At 41.3% G+C, this 23909-nt stretch overlaps 1 protein-coding gene across 1 annotated transcript in view; it reads right to left on the bottom strand.

The window, feature by feature from the left end:
• Wbp1l (WW domain binding protein 1 like) overlaps positions 1-20829 on the bottom strand; it is a 58803-nt gene extending 37974 nt beyond the window's left edge. The window contains exon 1 of the mRNA XM_076835267.2: positions 20655-20829. Within this exon, the coding sequence (XP_076691382.1) occupies positions 20655-20741 (87 nt within the window). The 5' untranslated portion in view covers positions 20742-20829. The remainder of the gene's footprint in view (positions 1-20654) is intronic.
• Between the last annotated feature and the right edge of the window lie 3080 nt (positions 20830-23909).

Below are 23909 nucleotides of genomic sequence, written 5' to 3'. Positions count from 1 at the left end.
AGAGGTACCTCCTTTACTAGCTAAGGTAGGCCTTGCTACGTTGGACACTGACCTCTCAAGCCCTCGCTGGACAGGAGAGTTTATATTTCATAAACAAACTGAGGATGTACAGGTGCCAACATCTTTCCTCACTTGTCTTACAAAAGGTACAACAAGTCCCACGATAGCCTCCAAGTGGCCAGTAAAGCAGATCAGCTATATTTAAACCAACTCCTGCTTCAGAAAAGTTCACCCCGTTAGGTTTGTTATATTTCCTTCCCTAAGCCCAGTTCATGGAGAAAAGGGTTCTCTAATATCAAACTCTGTCCAAGACACAAAGGCCCTGGGCTTGGACACCCAATCTGGCTTTTCCTAGGCAGTGGTCTAAGCCACCTGTCCCCTGGCTACCCTCCCTTAAACATCGAGGTCACAGCAGCTCTCCCCAGATCTGAATCCTAATCAAAGACAACACAAGGAAAGGATAAGAGGTCCATGTTTAGATGTCGACTTGCAGAAATGACCTTTTCCCCCCCTAGTGCTAGGGACTGAACTCTAGGCCACATACATGCTAAGCATGTCCTATACCCTGAGCTACATCCCCAGCCAAGAAATATCTCAAGGAGAAGTCTTCAGAGGAATTTTGTAAACCCAAAGTTACTTTCTAATAATTTCTTAGACTGCAGATGACTTGAAACAAGTGTAGCTTACCTTTCTTTTTATTTTCTGCAGAATTTTCTTTCAGTAATATTTATCAAAGGCCTCCATGGCAGTGGCACAGTGCTGGGCATGACTCATGTCAGTCAGAAATGATTCCTGCAAATTAGTATCTGTAACCCCCACCTAGGACAATAAATTAGCAGTACACAACACTTGGAGCACAGCGAGGTGCCAAAAGTACTTTTTGATCATTAGAATCTAGCCAGACACACAATGTGCTTACTGCAGGTTGCTACTGATGGTCGAGGTCAGATTGACTTTTCTGACAAAAATTGAATGTGCCACGCTGGCTGGGCCATTTCCTGGAGGCTCAAGAATGGATTGCAGCCTCATTGCTATGGAGAAGAGAAAAAGGTTGGTGTGTAAAGGGTGGCTTCTGCAGGTGTCTGGGGCTAAGAAGCCATTCTTTAGCAAATAATGTATTCTCAAGATGTGGTAAGATGGTCTGTCCCATAACCCTGACAACAGGCCAAACTGCTAGACAGACAAGGCTGGACATCAAGGCATAGCTACCTGGGGAAGTAGCTTTCAACCCCTTCTTCTCATTTCCTCAGTTCCCTGGCAAGCACTGGGAACCGGAAAACACGTGCAGCACTATTAACTTTGGCATGTGAACTGGAGGAAAGCATGTCCTAGGCCGCCTGTGGGCAACTCTGGTCTGCACTGATCTAACAAGACAGACCAGCACCTGCAGTTCTCTGGCACAAGTACCATGGCATAAGTTTACCCATTCATTCATCCACACCCACTGAATGCCTACCATGTGCCAGGCATTGTTCTCAGCACTGGGGATACTGCCATGATCAAAACACCCTGAAAACCGTGCTTTGTGGGGCTGGGATTGTAGCTCAGTGGTAGAGTGTTTGCCTCACCTATGTGAGGCACTAGGTTTGATCCTCAGCACCACATAAAAATAAAGGCATTGTGTTGTGTCCATCTACACCTAAAAAAATAAATATTAAAAAAAAAAAAAACATGCTTTGATGGGCTATGGAAAAGTTTTCCACATTTCTAAGTATTCATTAGGGGTGATCTTAAAAGAAGTATAACTGCAACATCACTAGAATACTTTCTTAAGTATAAAAATTCAATCAAAATGATCACAATTGCATCACAGATTTCCTGATTTTCCCCTACTGAATCATCCTTTCATGGATGCTACTCAAGACAGTGTTTCTAATCAGCAATTAACTGGTTTATCTTCTTCCTGTGTGCAAGGCAGCATTTAACATGAGACATTACACCTACCACATTATATGCTCTAAAAAAGTGACTGCTGGCAATTTTTCTCACTAACCTACTTCTCTTCACCCCAGTCCCTTGCTGACTAACCTTCACCGAATACGAGATCAGGGGTGGGGGTAGGAGAAAAAGAGGCTGAACTGGCAAATTCAGATATTCCCAAGAAGGTGAGTTCATTTTCTAACATGCCCTAGAAATATCACCACAACCTAGTGACAAAGAAGTCATCTTGGGATTTAAGAAGCAAGATGATCATTAGCCACTTCTGCTAGCCTGAAAAAAAAAACTTTTATGTAAGTGATCCAGATTCATACATGATGGGCCAAAGACAAGACAAATCCTTCTTCAAATAATTTAAGTCATCTACCTGCCAATGCAAAATTAAATTAAAGGCTGAATCTACCAAATTAAATTAAAAAAAAAAAAAAAAAGGCAAGTCACACTAAACTAGAATTAAGGAGGATTACATTGTTACGCTACTGTAGATTAACCACTGTTCATGGCCCCACGCAATGTCTGAGTTAGAGATTCACAGACCCAGCTTCCTCTGACCTAGTGCAGAAAACCCTCAATTAGAGCACTGCTGAAAATGTTTCCGCTTGTACTGTTTAACTTACTGTTTAAGAAGACACAATGAAACAACATATAAGTTCATGGATTCATTTTTTTACTCTAGTCAATTTAAGTATCTTTTGACATAATTTTTCCAGGCCGTCTATACTTTTTTTTTTTTTTTTTTTTGAGAGACAGAGAGAACTTTAATATTTATTTTTTAGTTTCTGGCGGACACAACATGTTTGTATATGGTGCTGAGGATCCAACCCGGGCCACACCCATGCCAGGCGAATGTGCTACCGCTTGAGCCACATCCCCAGCCCCATCTATACATTTTTAATCTTTCAATTCTGAGACAGGATTAAAAAAGAGACTTATTTGTTCAACTTTGACCATGAGCCAGATTCTACACCAGAAATTCTAACTAACCAATAACTCACTTGATGTCAAAACAATCTTATGATGAAATATTATTATCCTTACTATTCAGCTGCAGAAACTGAGGCATATGGAATTCATGTGATTTGTTTGCTGTTGTTTTTCTGTACTAGGGATTCAAGCCAGGGACACTTAATCACTAAGCCACATCCCCAGCCCTTTTTTTATTTTGAGGCAGGATCTCACTAAGTTGCTTAGGGTCTCACTAAATTGCTGAGGCTGACCTCTAACTTGTGATCCTCCTGCCTCCCAAGACACTGGGATTACAGGTGCATGCCAGCCACCACACCCAACAAATTCATATAATTTGCCCAGTGTCATACAGCTAGCAGTGGGAGAACAAAAACTCAAAGTCTCTGTCTGGGTGCAGTGGTACACACCTGTACCACTAAGGAGGCTGAGGCCAGCCTTGGCAATTTAGCAAGATCCTATCTCAAAATAAAATAATTAAAAGGGCTAGGGGTATAACTCAGTTATATAGTGCTCCTGGGTCTAATCCCTAGTCACACACACACACACACACACAAACACAAACACACAGTCTTTGGCACCAAAGACTTTTATGGTGACACAGAAGGTCATATATCTGAAGACCATAAGTTATAAATACAGAAAAAATAAACATTAAAAAACAGAACTGAGGTCTGCCACTTCTACTGGAGCTGACAGTGGTATCCTGGAGTGTGGAATCAGGGCCTGTGATTTCCGCTTTGGAGAGCAGAGTAACGTGAGGTAAATGACGGAGAAAGCTTAAAGTTCTCTCCTGTTCCCAGCACAACAGATACCCACACAGGGAGCAAGCTAGAGACATTCCTAGGCTTTGGCTCTCAGCTGCCCTTGGGGAACTGTTCCCTCCCTCATGTCATTTGGCCCACTGAGTCTAAAGAAGAATAGAGCTGAGGGCCAGGGGAAATCTTATTTTGCAATCAAGGAATCTGAAGAAAGAGGGTATCATCAGAACAGGACAGCAAATTGACAGGCTCAAAGGACAGGAGATAATCTCTAGACCTAAGGCAATTTTTATTTTCAGGAACTTTTGAGTCAAGGCTGCTTTGTAGCACAGCATATATAAAACTTTTTTTTTTTTTTTTTTTAAAATCTCTTTGAGTTTGGGTATAGATCTATTTAAGTGCCTTAAAGTTCTGGCCAAACAAAGAGAGACAAACAGACAGACAGAAGTGCATACTAACTCAACCCCAAAAATAACCTGAGTGCCACGGAGCAAGTTAAACCAAGACATCTTCATATCATGAGCGTGAGGCTTCATGTTAATAAAAGGATCCTGAAGTAGTTTGGGGTAAAGCCATTGGTCATATTCCAAACCCAGATGAAAATCTGTAGAACTTTGCCAAGCAAAAATACGAAGGACTGCTTGGTTGCCAGAAACCAAGAATTCTAGCTTATCTATGTTCTGGGGCTAGACAAAGGCAGACATGTAGTAAGCCTGCTGAGGCAAGAAATACACACCTCTCCTGTTTTCTGAGCAGGACAAGAAGTTCTACAAGTCATAGGCCTTATTCCTTCTACAAGGCATCCATAAAAACCCAAGTTGCTCTAACAACAATCTCACTAATACGCACCATTATAATGCACAAATAAAAACTTTTTTTAAGAAAGAAAACAAAACAACAAAGAAACCTATGGTTGCTTTCCTATTACTGCTTCAGGGAAGATGGCTGAGCAACAATCCTTAACTACAGTATATAATCACTTGCAATACATCAAATGAAAATCAGAAAGGAAAATTCCAAGAGATATTGATATCTAATATTTTATAGACAAAAAAAAACCTTGAGCTTTAGAAAAGTTAAGTAACTCATTCAAGGATGCATACCCAAACCTGGCATGGCACACATGCCTAATACCAACTACTTGAGAGGCTAGGCAGGGGCATCACAAGTTCAAGGTCAGCCTGGCTGGATCAGTAAGACTCCACATTAAAAAAAAAAAAGGCTGGGGGATGAAATAATATTTTTATATTAATTATAAGTGTTGCTTTTCCCTCATTTGTGATTCAATTGCTACACTGAACAAAAATCAGTCTTGCCCTGGAAGATTGATTGATTGGTACCAGGGACTGAACTCTGGGGCACTCAACCACTGAGCCACATCCCCAGCTCTATTTTGTATTTTATTTAGAGATAGAATCTCACTGAGTTGCTTAGAGCCTTTGGCTGGCTTTGAACTCAAGATCCTCCTATCTCAGCCTCCCAAGCTGTGGGGATTACAGGCGTCCACCACCGCACCTAGTGATTTATTTATTTAATTACCCAGTTTGGAAGAAAAGACAGGCACACACAGAAGCAAACATAGAACTCTATGATAAATGTTAGGAAGGTATAGAGATGGCAACACAAGAAGAGCACAAAGAAGGAATGTTGCAGAAAGATAGAATAGCCAAAGAAAGTTTTATCAAGAGATGGCTACTAGAACAATAAGTAGGGTTTGGGGAGGGAAAATGAGCACATTAAGCAGTACCAACCAAGAATAAAAGTATGGAAACGAGAATTGATGGATTATGGGAGAGAAAAACCAAAAAAAGACCTGAGTATGTGGAACACACCTGTAATCCCACCTACTTGGTAGGCTTAGGTGGAAGGATGGCAAACTCTTGGTCAGCCTCAGCCTCAGCAATTTAGCAAAACCTTGTCTGTGGGAGAGGGGGATGGCAAAGAACCACTGGAAGGAGAATGTGGAAGCTCCACACACATATGTATTTTAAATATCAGCACATTCTTCTTTTTTTTTTTTAATTTTTAATATTTATTTTTTAGTTATCGGCGGACACAACATCTTTGTTGGTATGTGGTGCTGAGAATCGAACCCGGGCCGCACGCATGCCAGGCGAGCGCGCTACCACTTGAGCCACATCCCCAGCCCTCGGCACATTATTCTTATGTGTGAAAATATTATGATGGGGCTGGGACTGTAGCTCAGTGGTAGAGCGCTTGCCTCGCACGTGTGAGGCACTGGATTCAATCCTCAGCATCACATAAAAATAAATAAATAAACCATCATTCTGTTGCTTTGATTATATTATTAAAAATATGGCAAATCTTGGAGCTGGGGTTGGAGGAGATGAAGGGAAGAAACCATGTCAATGGTACAGCCTCAGTCTTTTAGAGAGAGGGAAAGCCAGGTGTGGTGGAGCACCTCTGTAATCCCAGCAACACAAGAGCTAAGGCAGGAGGATTCTAAGTTTCAGGCAACTTAGTGAGACCCTGTCTCAAAATAAAACTTAAAAAGGGGTTGGGGATGTAGCTCAGTAGTAGAGAGCCCCTGGGCTCAATCCTCACTACTTCAAACAATAAAACAGTAAATTTTTTTTTATAATGATAAATAAATTAGTGAAAGCCAAAACTTGTTTAAAACGGTTTCCAGAAGTTTCTGCCTTTTTTTTTTTTTTTTTAAGAGAGAGAGAGAGAGAATTTTTTAATATTTATTTTTCAGTTCTTGACGGACACAACATTTTTTGTTTGTATGTGGTGCTGAGGATCAAACCCGGGCCGCACACAAGCCAGGCAAGCGCGCTACCACTTGAGCCACATCCCCAGCCCCATGAAGTTTCTGCCTCTTGTTTCTACATTCCTTAACAAGAAAATCCTTCCATGGTTGAAAATCAATCACTCCACAAATAGAACTTTCATGGAAGTGCATTCATTGCCATTCCAGAGACTTCAGGAGTTGTTAAAACTCACCACTGACAGTGGGATTTGCTAACAGCTAATGGACTCTTGCTGGATCTGCACCTTGAGCTTCATCAAGTACAAGACAGTCTTGTTTGTTTTTGTACTAAAACACTAGATTTGTTTTTCCTACTTTGTAACCAATTCAACCCCAACCAAATTGGCAAGTAGCCAAGAATTACATGGAAATCAGCAAGCTACAGCCCAGACACATTTCATGCCTCCTAAACTAAAGATTAGAGAAAGAGGGCAGGGAATGTAGCTCAGTGGTAGAGGGCCTGCCTACCATGCATGAGGCCTGGGTTCCATCCCCAGCACTGGGGGGAAAAGGATTGGAATAAGAACAAAATGAGGGATACAGGTCACATCAACTATAAGACACATACCTAGATATAACCTGGAAAGAGAACTCCATCAGGAAAAGCAGGCCTCACAGCCTCCACCAAATATGACTTCATCTTTTTACTTTTATGGAAACTTTGGGCAAGATAAAGAAAAACATGGTCCACTGTAAGTGGGACTACAGGCCCAATAGTAGCCGACCCCAGGAAAAGACTGACAGGCATCTCAGCTGAGTCCCTGGTAGCAGTTCTGGATGCTCTGGGTACAAGGTCACCAGATCAGTCATGTCTAGAGATCATCTTGGTTGTGCTTTATTTATTTACTTACTTATTTATTTTTGAGGTACTGGGCATTAAATCCAGATGTGATCTACCACTGAGTTACATCCCCAGTCCTTTTTATTTTGAGACAGGGTCTCACTAAGTTGCCCAGGCTGACCTCAAACTTGCATTCCTCCTGCCTCAGCCTCCCTAGTCACTGGGATTACAGGCATGCACCACTGTGCCTGGCTTGGTTTTGCTTTATAGAAAAATTCATTCATTTCTTGTGGGTCATCAACTAGTAGAGACATTTCACACTTGATGTTTTAGTTATTTGTTTCCATGTCTATCTCCTAAAGTATAAGCAACTTAGGGGCAAGATGCATAACTTTCACTTCTGTGCCCCTTTATAGTACCAAGAAATGTCTTATACAAAGCAGGCCCTCAAGACAAGACAGTTCCATGGATGAAGACATGAAGACTTAACAACAAAAGAGACAATCATCAAAAGGAATCTCTAGGGGCTGCAGCTGTGGCTCAGTGGCAGAGCACTTACCTAGCATGTGTGAGCACTGGGTTCAATCCTCAGCACCAAATATAAATAAATAAATAAATAAAGGTACATCAACAACTATAATATGTGTGTGTGTGTGTGTGTGTGTGTGTGTGTGTAAAAGGAGAGCTGGGGCTGTGGCTCAGTGTAGACCACTTGCCTAGCATGTGCAAGGCCCTGGGTTCGATCCTCAACACCACATAAAAATAAATAAATAAAGGTATTGTGTCCAGTTAAAAAAAAAAAGGAATCCCTAAACTTTAATGCTAATGACATTTTCCCAGCCACACGAACCTAACAAACAGCTGCAAGATCAGGGAGCACCAATATATTACCCTGGGCTCAGGAGGTTTGATGGAAGGATTGGGAAACTCTCCATGTGTCTTATTATCTGTGCATCTCTAATTTCTCAGCTGAGGAATTTAAAGTACTTAAACCATCTCCAAAGCAAAATTCCCTTTTTCAAGCTAGAGCTGGAGCAATGATCTATATCCCCCTAGCAATAGTTTTTCAATTATAGGGAACAAGATGAAGCTGCTCTGGTTCTATCCATTAGCACACCTGGAAGCTGCCTTTTTTGCATAAAGGATTGTGAAACTTAATAAGGTCTAGCTGGAAACAGCTCATGGCACCATGCCTTCCTCATTTCCTGGATCTTACGCAAATAAAATATTAAATCCTCCCTCCTTCGGGTAGTTGGTAACCAAATCTACTCCAGGCCTAAGATTTCATGGTCAAAAACGCCAGAAGGAAACTTTAGGACAATTGATTCCTCTGATAGGCTGTAAGGTCGGGAAACATCTGAAACACAAATATCCACACACCAAGTAAAAGGATGACTACTAAATATAGTGAAACTGGAGAGGGAATCACAACCAGGGGCAAGGGATGCTTTCATCATATAATGCCCAATCACAGCCACACCTGAACCCTATATTTCCAGGTCCCAGGAAGTGAGGCAACACAGAAAACCTTTAAAAAAAACACCTTCATCCTAGGAAGGCACTAAAGCAAAGGACATGCAATGGCCAGCAAAAGCGCCTTTGAGAAATCATCACCATCAAGGAGAAAAGCACACTGTCCTTTCCCTGAAATTATTAGCAGGGAGGGGTCAATGGCTTTAGACTAGAACCACAGTTCTTAGACTCTTGAGAAACAAAGTTTTTCCAAGGTCTTTCACTGTGCTCAAAATTGCAGAAAAGGCACAGCTCATCCTGAGACACAATAAATCATCATCCTTATCCTTACAGAGAACTCAAGGATTTTGTTTAAAGGAAGCTCAATGAACTTCAAAAAAATACAGAGAGAGAATTCAATCTATTCAGAACTCAAGGTTTATAAGCTACTTTCACATCCATCTTAGCTGTTTCCTTATGTCATTTGGCAACAGAGTATCACTATCCCCATTTGCCAGAGGGGCACAGCAAAGGTCTGAAAATGTACAGTGACTTTGGAACTAGACCTTCAGTTTTCAATGGAAGGGACACCAGCAAGAAATGCCGAGAGGGAAGACTTTAGACTGTCAGCACCCTGGCATTCCAGACCTGGCTATGTGACCACCCCTAGTGACCCTGGGCCATTTAAATTCTCTGAACCTCCTTATTTCTATCAGCATTGCCCAGAGATGCTTCCAAGAGGCCAGTCATTTCTATGGTAAGAGCCTACGTGGCCGAAGAAGAGTCTCTTTTGGAAAGTCATGTGCATACAGTTAAGCCTCAAAAGAGTCCCTCCATTCGGAAGTCTGTTTAACCCCAAATCTCTTATACCTTTAGTACCAAACAAGCCCCCTTTCTTCTGAATTCACAACATCATCATCTTGCCGGTCTTTCAAATTCTCCCATTTCTAAGCTCCATTTGCCCCTCAGCCACATTGCTCATCTGCAATGTCCCTGTACCCTAAGGGGAAGGACAGCCAGGCACAGGATGGAGACACAAGGCTTCTGCCCCAGGAGAACTAAAAGAGGAGAAAATATCCTGAGAGGGTCTCTTCATTTTCCCATATCTCTCTAAACATTTGTGTGATCTCAGATAAGAAGATTATTCCAAAACTTCTCTCTACACTAACAATTGAGGGCAAAAGTCCTAAATTAATCTTTCACTACATACACTAAGCAACAGTTGGAAAAGGATATGTGGGTCAAAGAAAATGACAATGAGGTGTTTGGAGGAGGGTAAGGTTTGCTATAACCTTCCTAGACTTCTTAAGGTAAAAACAAGAAAGGCTGAGGTTGAAAGAGCATTTCTGATACTCAGAGGATTGATGGGTACTCTTGGGAGTAACTTTCTTTTCTTAAGCAGCAGAACATTCAGTGAGAGTGAATTACCTATGAAAGCTTAAAAACTAAAAGCTGGGCACAGTGACATTTGCCCATAATCGCAGCTAACTGGGATACTGAAGCAGGAGAATCACAAGTTCAAGGCCAGTATGGACAATATAGGAAGATCCAGTCCTCCACTCCACCCCACCTACCAAAAAAAGAAAAAGAAAAAGAAAAAATAAAATTCAAGAACTGTTATAATTAGTCAAGTTTTCTAACACAATTTTTATTCCTGGATCATATTTAATTCTCATGAACAAGATTCTACCCTACAACATTAAGGAATTACTGTCCATTTTTTAAGGTGTGATAAGGTATAATGGTGATGTTGAGGAACAGAATGCTTATCTTTTGGAAATAGAAAATTATTTATTAATGATATGCAGTCTGCAGCATGCTTCAGAATAATTTCACTGGGATGAATGGAAGTTAAGGCAAGATAGGCCATGGCTTGATACATTTCTGAAGCTGGGAGGCATGTACATGGGAGTTCATTATACCATTCTTTCTTTTTATTTTTTCGTGTGTTTAAAACTTTCCATAGGGGGAAAAAATTAAAGGATTTTATTCTAAGCAATGATACCAAAATAATATGAAGTTTTTCAGAGCCCTCAAAAGAACTAAGGAATACCAAAAGCACAAGCAACAAAAGAAAAAAAAAATAGACAAATTGTGCTTCACCAAAATTAAGAACAGTTGTGCTTCAAAGGATACAATCAAGGAAGGATATGGGAGAAAAATGCTTGCAACTTATATATCCAGTAAGGGGCTAGAACAGATTTCTTAACCGTGGAACTCTTCAGAGGCTTAACTACAAGCACATACATGAACTCCTCAAAAGAGATGGCAGATTCCTCTGACCTCTTATCACAGAAATGGCTGACCTTCGAGGCATCCTTGGGCAATGCTGATAGAAATAAGGAGGCTCAGAAAGGTTGGTTGGTGGCACGAGATTGGTGGTAGAATGGCCAGCTCTGGAATGCCAGGACGCTGACAATCTACATTAAAGGAAAAATTTCCCCAGGGCATCATTTGCTGGAATCACACAAAGACCTCTGTCCCTTCAGTCGACACAGGACTTTAAAATGGGAAAAGAGCCAGGCACATAGTGCATACCTATAATCCCAGTGGACCCAGAGGCTAAGGCAGGATAAATCACAAGTTCAATGCTAGCCTCAGCAACTTATAAAGGCCCTAAGCAACTTAAGGAGAACCTGTATCAAAATTAAAATTTTTTAAAAAGAGCTGGAGATGGGGCTCGGTGGTTAAGCACTACTGGGTTCAATTCCTGGTACCAAAAAAAAATTTTTTTAAATAAAAATAAAACCCTCTATGAACAAATGAACAAATCTTAGATCAGAGCATAGGGAAGCCTTAAGATTTCCACAAGGATTAAAAAAAAAAAAAAAAAAGCTAACATTTACTAAGTGTTTACTATGTGGCAAGCACTGTTCCACTGTGTAAGTATGAACTCAAATAAACTGTCATACTAACCACATGAGCGAGGTACTATTATCCCTATTTTATAGATGAGAAAGCCAAGTTAATTAGCCCAAAGATAGATGGACAGTAAGAGAAGCTCTAGCTTCAAATGCAGATAGTCAGGCTCCTGAGCCTCCACTCTTAGCAATGTTTCTTGCAAGCGTCCCTGCTCCTGGGATGACCACACACAGAAAGGCCAGGCACAGTCAAGACTGGTGTGCCATATAACAACTGGAGCTAACCTCCAGAATACCTACCTAACCTCTTCCAAGGACCCACAAACCACGTCCTTAGCACCTGGGCAGGCTAAGGCTCACTGCCCTTGGGCAAATACTGTTCCATAATAAAAGGAGTTATGAAGTGGAGTCAGGGAGAAGTGAGCTAAGCAATCGAGAGCGACAGGCTTTGGAGGAAGTACAATGAAATGTTCCCATGGTGCCGACGTTTAAGAGTCAGAAGGCAGATCTTCAAGGGTAAGTGGAGAGTGTAGGTAAAGTATAGCTTACTCATGTGTGGGGGGAATGAGCCCTTGCACATCCAATTGATGAGAATGTAAACTGACAGAACCATTTTGGAGAGCAACATGGCATTATGTACCCCAACTTTTAAATGCACACACCCTACATTTAAAAGCACATACCCCATAATCCCCAATTCCATGCCCAGGAATCTAATACAAACTTCAGAAAAAAATAGGTCCAACACTCACCCAAGCACTGTGTGAAATGACAAAAGCTTGCCACAACCTATGTCCATCTATGGAGAAGTGGTTAAATAAACCATATTTAAAAGTCCGATATAGGGGCTGTAGCTCAGTGGCAGAGCACTCACCAGCAAGTGTGAGGCACTGGGTTCAAACCTCAGCACCTCATAAAAAATAAATAAAGATATAAAAAAAATAAAAAATAAAAGTCCTCTATATACACACATACATGACCATATACATATATATATATACATGTATATATAAAGAGAGATATATGGAAACTCACCCTTGATATATTATTCAGGCCCAAATTAAGAACATGACCCACAATTTTGTTTGTGTATATGAACCATATGAATATATAGCATTGGCAGAAAAACCACCAAAAAGAAATATCAAACCATGAAATTTCACTTTTTAAACATTTTTTAATTTTTGTGTTATCCACTATTGTTATAAGCGTGTATTCCTTTTGTGTATTTACAAACTGATGTAAAAAAGGTAAAAGATTTCTGGATGTGGTGATGCAGGCCTATAATCACACTACTCAGGAGGCTGAGGCAGACTGCAAGTTTGAGGTAAGCCTGAGCAACTTAGCAAGACCCTTTCTCAAAATAAAAAGACTGATGATATAGCTCAGTGGTAGAGCACATGCCTACAAGTGCAAGGCTGGATTCAATCCTCAGTTCTGTAATAATAATAATAATAATAATAATAATAATAATAGAGATCAAAGGAAAGCAGCAATCATCTCTAAGGAAGGCAAATGGGAAGACCATAGCAGATGTTCTGCCAAATTGCACTGGATCAGGTTTTCTGCAAGAGGATTTGCACATTTAAAGATAAATTAGCCAAAGAAAAAGGAAGGAACAATCAGGACGACACTATCACACTATTCAACTCTATATTCAAATTCCCAAGAGCACACTTCCTCTTCCAAATGAACCACTAAGGGAAAAAAATTTAGATCAGATCAATAAAAATAATAAGCTGTGGGTTTTTCTTTTCGTTTCTATGTTTAGTGAATCTGTCAGGTGGAATTTTAGGTGAGGAAGATAAATTAGGAGACAGCAAATCAAAAAGCATTGTGTAGAATTTTGAGAACCATGAATATTTTCTCCATGAACACATGCCTGGGATCTGAAAGAATGTGTAATAAAAAAGTATTACAACATAAGATTCTTCTTGCTAGATACTCAAAAATCAAAATAGACACGTTTTGTAACTTCATTCTACGACCCACCCTTCCAAGCCACAAGTATTCTTGCAATGTCTTACATTTATTTTCATCTCTTCCAAGATAAGTTTAAATTAAACTTCTTAAAACACCTGAGATATTGGATCAAAACTTAGCCTCGGCAGTGTGATGACGATGGCATCAGAAGCAGAAGATACACGACTTGTCTGTTTTCCCACAGAAGAAAGTGTAGAAAGTAGGAAACCAAAAGTAAATAAATCAGAGCTATGGGAATGTAACTGAGTAAGCCAGAGTATCCCAAAAACCCACTCTGTGCAAGACTGGTGATCAAAAGTCTAGGAGGATGACCTACTTTCATTCCCACACTAGGAAAGCCCAGAATTATATCAACAAGCCACAGAATTCAGTAAGATGAGATTTGTTTCCCCTTTCTTGACCTCCCAGGTTGTACCATTCTAGATTTATTTGTGTTTCTTTGTGGTTTTCACAGCCCATGCAGAGTTCAGGCCAGACTTTGCTCCACCTAGTGGAAGTGCAAAGCATGGTCCACGGAGAGTGATCACAAGCCAGACCTTAGTACAGTATGCCACTCAGAAGGCAGGTCACCAAAAGCCACCATTACTGCTCCTTGCCATTCTCTGCCACAGCTCTTCTGGCTATGCAATTAACCACAAGATTAGGGGCCCCAGTATCCATGACTGGGAATTTAGGGGCAAGGGATTAACCCAAGTCACTGTTCTACCTGGATTATGATGGCCCCTCGATTATTAGACCTAAGAACTATAAGAAGGCGAGGGAGAGGCCCTCTAAGGAGTATGGATGGCCAGGCATTCAAATAGTAGTTGGAATTCTGAATCCAAAGTCATCCAAGATACCCATAGCACCCATAAAGACTTGTCTGCTGGTGTCAGACACCCACTGATCAACTGCAACCTGAGGACCTGAAAAAGAGCAGCTCTCTTTTTAGATACTGCAACCCTGACAGTCCAGGACATTTGGCTTCCCCTGTGGAGACCCTGAAAACACCTAATGGTTTCTGCAGGCTAGGTATGTGTAAGAGAAAACCAGTGTTCTCGAGGCCAAACATGAGCACAGCCTCAAGACTTGGACTGGGGAAAGGAAAAGTTCTAAGAACATGACTCAGTTCAGATTGGTTATGGGACGTGGAGGACACTTAGTAAAGAAAGGAATGGCTATCATGCTTTCACTGGGGTAAAAACAAATTATGTTCTTAAACTGAAACCACAAGGGCAGATCAAAGCAGGAGGAAAGAGAACTCAAAATTGGATGAATATGGGAGGCTCACCTGTCCACTGAACCACAGACCAGATTGCTTTTTCCAAAATGTTTGATGTTGGCTGACCAAACAGCTGTCTGGAAAAGTACCTCATTAAAATTCAGCACATTAAAGCTTTAAACTACTCCACCTAAAACTTGTCAGAGGTTATTTCATGCAGTTCACCATTGTTTTCTTCTGTTAGGAGGGCTGAAACTGCAATAATGAGCTGGAACTGGTAAAAAGAGAGTAAGAACCACTAACCCAGGGCTTCACCACCTCAGCACTGACATTTTGGATCAATTCTTTGTTGAGAGGCTATCCTGAGTAATAGGATGTTTAGTAGTATCCTTGGCCTTTACCCAGACGTCAGCAGCACTCCCATGTTGTCCAAACCAAAAATGTCTCCAACCACAAATGTTCAGAATCCAGGACAAAAGTTCTCTGGAGCAGGCAAAGTTATTCCTGATTGAGAACCACTGTTCTAAACACAGGTTTACCATGAAAAGCGATTTACACAGCTAAGAAATCACAGGGACAAACCTAAGCCCAGACACAGAGTAGAATCAAGAAAATCGTGTTAAATTTCCCAGATCTCAGTTTCTGAACTTAGTGTGGGAGTTGATGCTAACTTGCTAACCACAATGCACTTGAGGACCACCAATAACAATGATAATTATTACACTTAATCATTAACTATATTCCAAGAACTTTACATACATTGTATCTTTTCCCCTCACCTCAACCTTATAACATTACTTTCATTTTAGTAGAGGAAGAAACTGAGGTACAAAGAGGTTAAGTAATTTACTCAAGAATAGTGGGGTAGGGGGGTTGGCTGGGGCTGAGCGGAAGCGCACTTGCCTGGCATGTATGAGGAACTGGGTTCAATTCTCAGTACCAAGTAAAAATAAAGGTCTATCAACAACTTAAAAAAAGAAAAAAAAAAAAAGAGTAGTGTCAGGGGCTGGGGACATGGCTCAGTTGGTAAAGAACCTGCCTCACATGCACAAGGCCCTGGGTTCGATCCCTAGCACCACAAAATAAAAAGAATAATGTCAGATTTGGAACTCAGATCACCTAACACCAGTGCCCATGATGTTACCACCATGTTAGACTGTACCAAACCCCCACACTGGAAAGCCATTAAATCAGCATTGTCTATTATGTAGTCATTAGCCCCATGTAACTATTTAATTTAAATTAATTAAAATTCAACATTATGCCACTTTGGAAAGCAGTCTGGCAGTTCTTCAAAAAGTTACAGAGCTATCATATAACCCAATAATTCCCCTACTGGTATATACCCATTAGGTATAGAACTGAAAATGTCATCACAAAAACTTATACACCAATGTTCATAGGAACATTATTCATACTAGCACAAAAGTGGAAATAGCATATCAACTAATGAATGGATAAATAAAATGTGGTACATCCATACTACTGAATATTAATTGGCCATAAAAAGGAATGAAATACTGATATATGCTACAACATGGATAAACCATAAAAAACATTATGGTAAATAAAAGAAGTCAGTAATGAAAGACCACAAAGCATGTGATTTCATTCATATTAAATGTCCAGAATAGGCAAATCCATAGAAACAGAAAATAGATTAGTGGTTGCTAAGGGCTGGTAGAAGAGGGGGTGGAATGGGGAGCTAGTAGCTATTGGGTTTCTTTCTGGTGTGATGAAAATGTTCTAAAATTAGATAGTGTGATAGCTGCAAGATTCTATGACCACAGTAAAATAAACAATTTATGTAAGTTTAATGGTGTGAATTTTTTGTCACTGAATATCTCAATAAAGTTGATACAAAAAATGATTAACAATTCAGTTTCTTATGTATCCTAGTCATAGCTTAAGTGCACTTGACATCCAGATGTGGCTATGCGGCTAATGAACTGGAAAACACAGGGAGAAGTAATATCCAGCAGCACAGGAAAGTTCTACTGGACAATGCAGCCTTGGACAAATAGATGAAAACCCTCAACCATCTGACCACAGCTTCCCTTTCAAGACTTACCTACTTTTTCATTCCTCTACAGGCCCACATTCAAAGCTTCCACAGACCATGTTATCACCTTCAAATACACCTTCCTTTATTCTTCTGCCTTTGATAGGGTCTTGCTAAAGCTGGCCTCAAATTTATGATCCTACTCAGTCTCTAGAATTACAGGCATGGGCCACTGCACCTGATTTGGACTAGACTTTAAATATTGATAAGAAACAGCACTGTGGTGCATGCTCGTAATCCTGCTACTAGGGAGGCTGAAACAGGAAGATCTCCAAGTTTGAGACCAGTTTCAGCAATTTAGGGAGACCTGGTCTCAAAATAAATGATAAAAAAGGCCGGGGGTGTGACTCAGTGGTTAAGTGCCCCTATGTTCAATCTCCAATACCAAAAATAAAAATAAAAAATAAAAGTCTAGTCTAAAAGCTCCTTCCTCTATGAAGCTTTCACTATGTCCTCATCTTCCTCTTGCCCCAGAGAAATCAATTGTTCCTACTGTCCTTTATTTGCACTACCACGTCAGCACTGAACCCTCTAGATTATAATTCATTGTGTGTATTATCTGTCCTTCCACAAGATCGCCAGCTCCTTGAGGACAGAGATTCTCTTTTGCATTCGATGGTTTCCAGAGTCTACCAATAATAGCCAATAATGCTAGACTTCAATAAGTATCTATTTTCTGAATTCTAGTACAAGGACTTACAGGAACTCAAGATGCTGATTTTAGACAAATGCTCAAATAAATGATGGTTTGATGCCATTTGTAAGAAAAGAGAAATGGAGTAGGGTTTTCCCAGGCTGAAAACTGGGGCAATGGCGATGAGTAAAGGTGAAATACAACTTGGGGTATGGTGTGTGTGTGTGGGGGGAAACAGCAGGAACTGGGGCCCCATCCAACTCAAAAGTTTTAAGCTTGGCAGAGGAAAGGTAAGGAGTGCATCTCTAGAGATTTGTGCCCAGACCACTGGCTGAGCCACCTGATGGAAAAAGATATTTCTACTAAGACTTATTTTAAATAACAGAGTCAAATATTCTGGTTGAATCTAAACATTAGAAAAAAATAAGCTCTATCTCAACCATAATTTAACTGAAGGAAACAAATGCCAAGGCTTCCCTGTTTAGAAACTGCTGCTTTTGTATTCTTCACAAATTTAAAGAATCATATCTGTGAATCACAGTGACCCATACAAGACTTAAATCTAAGTTTCTAATCACATAAGTGAGCCAGGCTGATGAACTTTCCTGGGCCCGCAAGGCAAGAAATGGCTGTCCCAATGCAGATCTGGTAACAGGAAAAGCAAGCCACCTGTAAATATCTTATACTTCTGATACTAAGATTATATGCAATAAAAGATTATATTTAATAGATCCATTTCAGGGGGAAAAAATGTAATGGAGTACCCATACCATTTTCCATACAGAATGAGTACAGCAAGTCCTCAATTCAAAGTGAGCTAAAATACTGAAATAAGGACAGTGAGTACCTGAAGTACATTCTATGCCAAAGGGTCTCTGGGTTTTTTTTTTTCTTTACTGATTCGTACATGCCAAAAAACAAAACAAATCTAAATTGACTAAATTGTGGTGGATTCAGAGTTAATAATTATATTGTAACTTCCATTCCAAAGGTTAAAATTCAAAACACAAACCTCATTACAAATATCTAGTATTCTTGGTGTGGGGTGAGAGCATATAGGGGGATTAGGAAGAGGGCAGCAGCTCATTATAAAAATTTTCCCTTCTCTGCAGGAACTGTAACCCCTTAATAGACTGGTCAGTACTAGCACTCATCTGAACAGAACAAAGTATAAAACCCACCCTATCCCCAAAATAAGTATTCGAAATGCTAGAAATAATGATAAGAAAGCAGCCTGTGATCAACAAGCTGTAATTAGAACAAGAAACTGAAGAGCTTCTTCCACATCTTCAGATTATCTCCAATGCTCCAGGACCTGGTAGAAACAGTCATTTTCCATCCTTCTTGCAAAGTGGATCCACTTCCTACCACCAATCAGCCAACCTCCAAAGACGCGACCCCTCCTGAATTAACCCTCTAGCAAGATTATTTATTGGTTAGGGGGAACAGCCTTTCACAGATACTTTCAGAAATAACACATATGCAAAAAAAAAAAAAAAAGTTTTTGTTCTATATTTTGTCCTGTCAACACCTATACTACTTAGCTTTGCCAGTCTTGAGAGTTATAACTTTTCTAGTTGACAAAGAAAATTTATGTCACCTGCCACTTTATGACTTTTAACCCTGAAAAACAAAGAACCTCAAAGAACCTAAAGGGTCCCAGCCCTAGAAAAGTTTATAAGCCAGACCAGAAAATGAGCTCTATTTATTGCACATGTTATTTCTAACGCACATAGATAAGTTCTAAGGAAAAATCAGACACTCAAAAACAGATAAATGGAGAAACAAATTTATATACATAAAATGGAATATTATTTAGCCATAAAAAGATGTGAACTACATGCTATAATGTGAATGGTCCTTGAAAACACTACATTAAGTGAAAATAAGCCAGACACAAAAGACCACATATTGCAGGGTTCCATTTACATGAAATATCCAGAATGAGTAAATACATCAAGACAGAAAGCAAATTGGTTATGACCAGGAGCTGGAGGGAGGACAGGAAGCAACCGGTTAATGAGGACAGGATTTTCTTTGAGTGATGAAAATGCTTTGGAATTAGACAGAGGTGGTGGTTATACAACATTGAGACTATAAAACACCACCAAATTGTTCACTTACTGTTAATTTTGTTATGTGAATTTCAACTCACTTAAATAGTAATGGGCAAAACAAAATGCATATGTTCAAAGGCAGACCTTAAACTCCTAAGGAAAAGATTAAGTATTTTTGCTAGCACTCTATTTCTGTACTTGATCACAACATGAAGTTCAAGTGCAAAGTTGTATGGCCTTGGCCACTGTGCTATCTGTATGTCATTGTCTGATGCCTTTCTTAAAGACTGGGGAGAGAATGGAAAGTGAAGTAAATAAAATAACAAAGCTTTGCCAAATTTAAGGGAGGAGGGGTGATTCCCCCTACTGCACCCCACCCAATTTGGCACCAAGAGTAACGCTCCCATTAAGGTTTCGAAATGCCAGCAGGAGCTGGAATCAGCACAAGCAAGCTTCTCTGCCTGGATAGAGCAAGCCACCCAGCAAGAAAAGCTGGGGTGCTCCATTTGCTGCATCAGAACCACCCTTTGCTCAAAAGGCCTGAGTTGGCTCAGATCAGCATCAGTGACTTCCTCTCCCTGACCAGCCAGCCTAAAGCAAGGGCTTCTTATAGTCCAAGTGTGCCCCTCCTCTTAAGGGGTTCTCACTCTACTTTATCCCACCTGCCTTCCGAGAGTCCTGCCTCCAACATCGTGCCACCAAGGTGCCATGCCATACATCATTAAAAAATGGAGCCAAGATGTCCTCAGAACTTCCCCTTGTCCAGCCTGAAATAAATATACTCTCAAGCCAGCTCAGTAGCCTGCCTGCCCCCTCCACCTCACACACACAGACGTGCACACAGTCTTGCTGCCTCGGACACTAGCTGGGAGGGGACATTAATGAGACTCACATGCCCCAATGTGGCACCAACATTCAATTAACAGTCACCCCAGAGCACCTAACATACTTGCCATCTCAAAGGAGCCTCATTCGCTTAGCACCATGCCTCTGCCACTAGCCTGCCACCAAAACAGTCACAGGTGTCCCTCAGCTAAACACGACGCCCCCTTAGCTCCAGTCCACACTAGGCATGGGCGCCATCTCAAACCCCTCAACTCTTCGCAACTACACTCCTTCAGACCCCTCCACCCAGGCCTCGACGACCTTCAAGCCCCCAGCCTGGCCCGGACGCCCCCTCCTCCTTACCTGCGGGGGTTCAGCCCTGACTGACAGGGGGCTGGGCAGCGCCTGGAGGAGCAGGAGCGCCATGCCTCCCAGGAGCCTTCTCTCCATCCTCCTCCTGCTCCTGCTCCTCCGCCACGGCGCCGCCACCTCCCTCCTCCTCCCTCTCTTCTTCCCTCTTCTTCCTTCTTCCCTTCTTTTCCTGTTTCACTCTCCCCTCCCGCTTCCGGCTCTGCTCCACCCGCCCCAGGCAAAACACCATCCCAGACATGGAGGAGGGCCTCCAGTCCCAGCAGCTCATTGGCTTCTGACCTTCGTCATTGATCAAACTATCTGTCGATCAAACATGGGTCTTGCCCACTCACGAGGTAGACCTGAGAAATTCAGCCAATGAAAAGTAGGAGGAAACCGGGCCATCTTGAGTGCTGCGAGATGTTGTAAACGCGTCCCGCCCCGCGGAGAGTGGCGGAAGTAGCCAGGATCAGGGGGTGGAACATCCAGAAAAATGTGGAATCTATAGCGAGTGCAGCCATTTTGAGTGTGGCGGAAATGATGGTTCCACAGGTCAACAAAAAAGAAAAAAAAAAAAAAAGGATATGAAAGGAAGAATATGATAATTCAAAAGCGTGTTTTGAAAATAAGTTATTTCCAGGGGCTGGGGGTATAGTTTAGTTGGTAGAGTGCTTGTCTCTCAAGCACATGGCCATGGTTTCAATCCCCAGCACCAAAAATAAGAAGTTATTTCCAGAAGGTAACTGAGCACTCCTACAGGAAAGCAATTGCTCTAAAAATATTTGAGGGTTTTTTTTGTCTTGAAGCCCAACTCCATTACCAGAGTCCCTCTTCCAGACTCAAATCACCCAAGAAGTAACTTAGGTCCATTTGAATTCCCTATTATATAGTACCTTCACCCGAGGCAGTACTTTCCCCCTCAAGTTGCAGGGACAAAATTCTATGACTCCAACTCAGAAATCGCTCTGAAATCCACCTCTCATTGCTTCAATCCGTGTTCTCAAATGGATAAATAAAAATGGCCTCCCTGATGCCCTGCAGAGCCTGGATTCTTCCTCGCACCACAGCAACAGTGCTGTACCCTATAAAGCCAAACATTGTGTTGACAACTTCCCCTTTTAAAATACTTTAACTATCTACAGGATATATAGTTCAAGCTTCCCAATATGGTCCTCTCCGTGACCTGATCCCCATCTACTTTTTATCTCATTGCCAACCATTACATTGTTCCAAATGCACCACTCACACTGAACACTTAAAAAGACGCCCAATAACCTTTGTGTGTGTGTGTGTGTGTGTGTGTGTGTGTGTGTGTGTGGTGGTAGAGCTGGGGATCAAACCTAGGGCCTTATGCACGCAAGGCAAGCACTCTACCAACTAAGCTATAACCCCAGCCCCCCAAAACTTCTTTACACATTACATATACAGTTCCTGTTTACAAATTCCTAGACTTCACCCTTGTTTCTTCTTCTGAATTCACTAACACAGTACCACACAGTATACAGAATCTATATCTGCCTGCCTGATTTGCAGCTTTTGTACAGCACACACTCCTACTCCTTCTTCTCATTTTTAAGTCTCTACAAAATACTTTACAAGGCTCAACCATTAACTCAATGTTGGGGAAATAAGTGAACATGTTTAGCATACTTGAGGACCTATGTTCCATCCCCAGCACCATAACATACATACATAAACAAATAATAAAAAGCAAAAACAATTTCACAAATGAAGACCCATGGCAAAGAATTCAGATATCCAGAGCAGCCAATTTTCTCTCAAAAACCTGCCAAAGTTTTTACAGCCTGGCCTATTCTAGTTCATGTCCGATACTGGAGGGAGCTGCACTTGGCTTAAATGTAGGCAAAATGAGACACAGGTAAGAGTGAAGAAATAAGTGTGGCCCAGTTTAACAAGTTCTGCAGTTCTACACTTCTGCTTCCCTACCTCTGCCCCCAGTACTAGAGATTGAACAGAGTGGCAATCTACCACTGAACTATATCCTCAGCTCTTTTATTTATTTATTTATTTTGGTACTGGGGATTGAACTCAGGGGTACTCAACCACTGAGCCACATCCCCAGCCTTATTTTGTACTTTATTTAGAGACAGGGTCTCACTGAATTGCTTAGTGCCTTGCAGTTGCTGGTTTTAAACTAGGGATTCTCCTGTCTCAGCTTCCCAAACTGCTGGGATTATAGGCGTGCACCACCACACCCAGATTATTTTTTAAGACAAAGTCTTGCTAAATTGTCCAGGCTGATCTTGAACTTGCAATCCTCCTGTCTCAACTTCCCAAGAAGCAGAGACTAAGGAACATACTAGTGTGACTAGCCCTGCTTCTATCTCAATCCTGCTTTCCCAAGTACTAAAAATGGTAACAAATATTTTTGCCAATCTCTAATTTCTTAGGAATTCATCCATCCCACAAATCATCCATCCCTAAATCAATCTTTAGGGAGAAGTTGAGTGTAACCAAGGGCCAAATTATTTTCATGGCACAGTCTCTCGATCCCGGCCGCAAGGAACTCTAAGAATTACACAGGAGGGCAATCCCTATTGGGTCCCCTCTTGCCCCTGCAAGAGTTCTGTCTTCATTCTTCACGTTTAAATAAATCCTACTCCTTTCACTCTGGGGGTGGGGGGGTGGAGATTACACATAAAGGCCAGGGTGTCACAGTACAGGCCTGGAATCCCAGCAACTTAGAAGGCTAAGGCAGTATTATGAGTTTGAGGCCAACCTCAGCAATTGAGGGAGGCCCTAACTAACATAGGAGACCCTATCTTTAAAATTTAAAAAGGGCTGGGGATGTAGTTCAGTGTTAAACTCCCTGAATTTAATCCCCAGTACAAAAAACAAAAATCAGATACCATTATTAGAAACTCCAATTCACTCTGGCAAACTCAGGGTTTCTGTCCCACCCTTTTCTCCTTTTGCCTGAGGGCAGGACAAAACTAAACCTTTTGCAGTCAGAACTAGCACTTCCCACACCAAGGCTGTTTTATCACCCTTAACCATCTTCTGACATCTCACAGGAACCAACTCAAAAGGCAGAGAAATGATGCAAACCAAGGTGAAAAGCAGTCTGATTTTTTTTCTTTTTTATAATGCTGGGGATTAGACCCAAGGACACTGTTATTGAGCTATATTTCCAGCCCTTTTCATTTTTCAACTTAGAGACAGGGTCTCATCAAGTTGCCTAGGCTGGCCTGACTTGCAATTCTTCCGCCTCAACCTCCCAAATAGCTGGGATTATAGGTGTGTGCC

This window comes from Callospermophilus lateralis, chromosome 15 (assembly GCF_048772815.1).
Source record: "Callospermophilus lateralis isolate mCalLat2 chromosome 15, mCalLat2.hap1, whole genome shotgun sequence".
Lineage (NCBI taxonomy): Eukaryota > Metazoa > Chordata > Mammalia > Rodentia > Sciuridae > Callospermophilus > Callospermophilus lateralis.
This window is presented reverse-complemented; position numbering and strand designations above follow the sequence as displayed.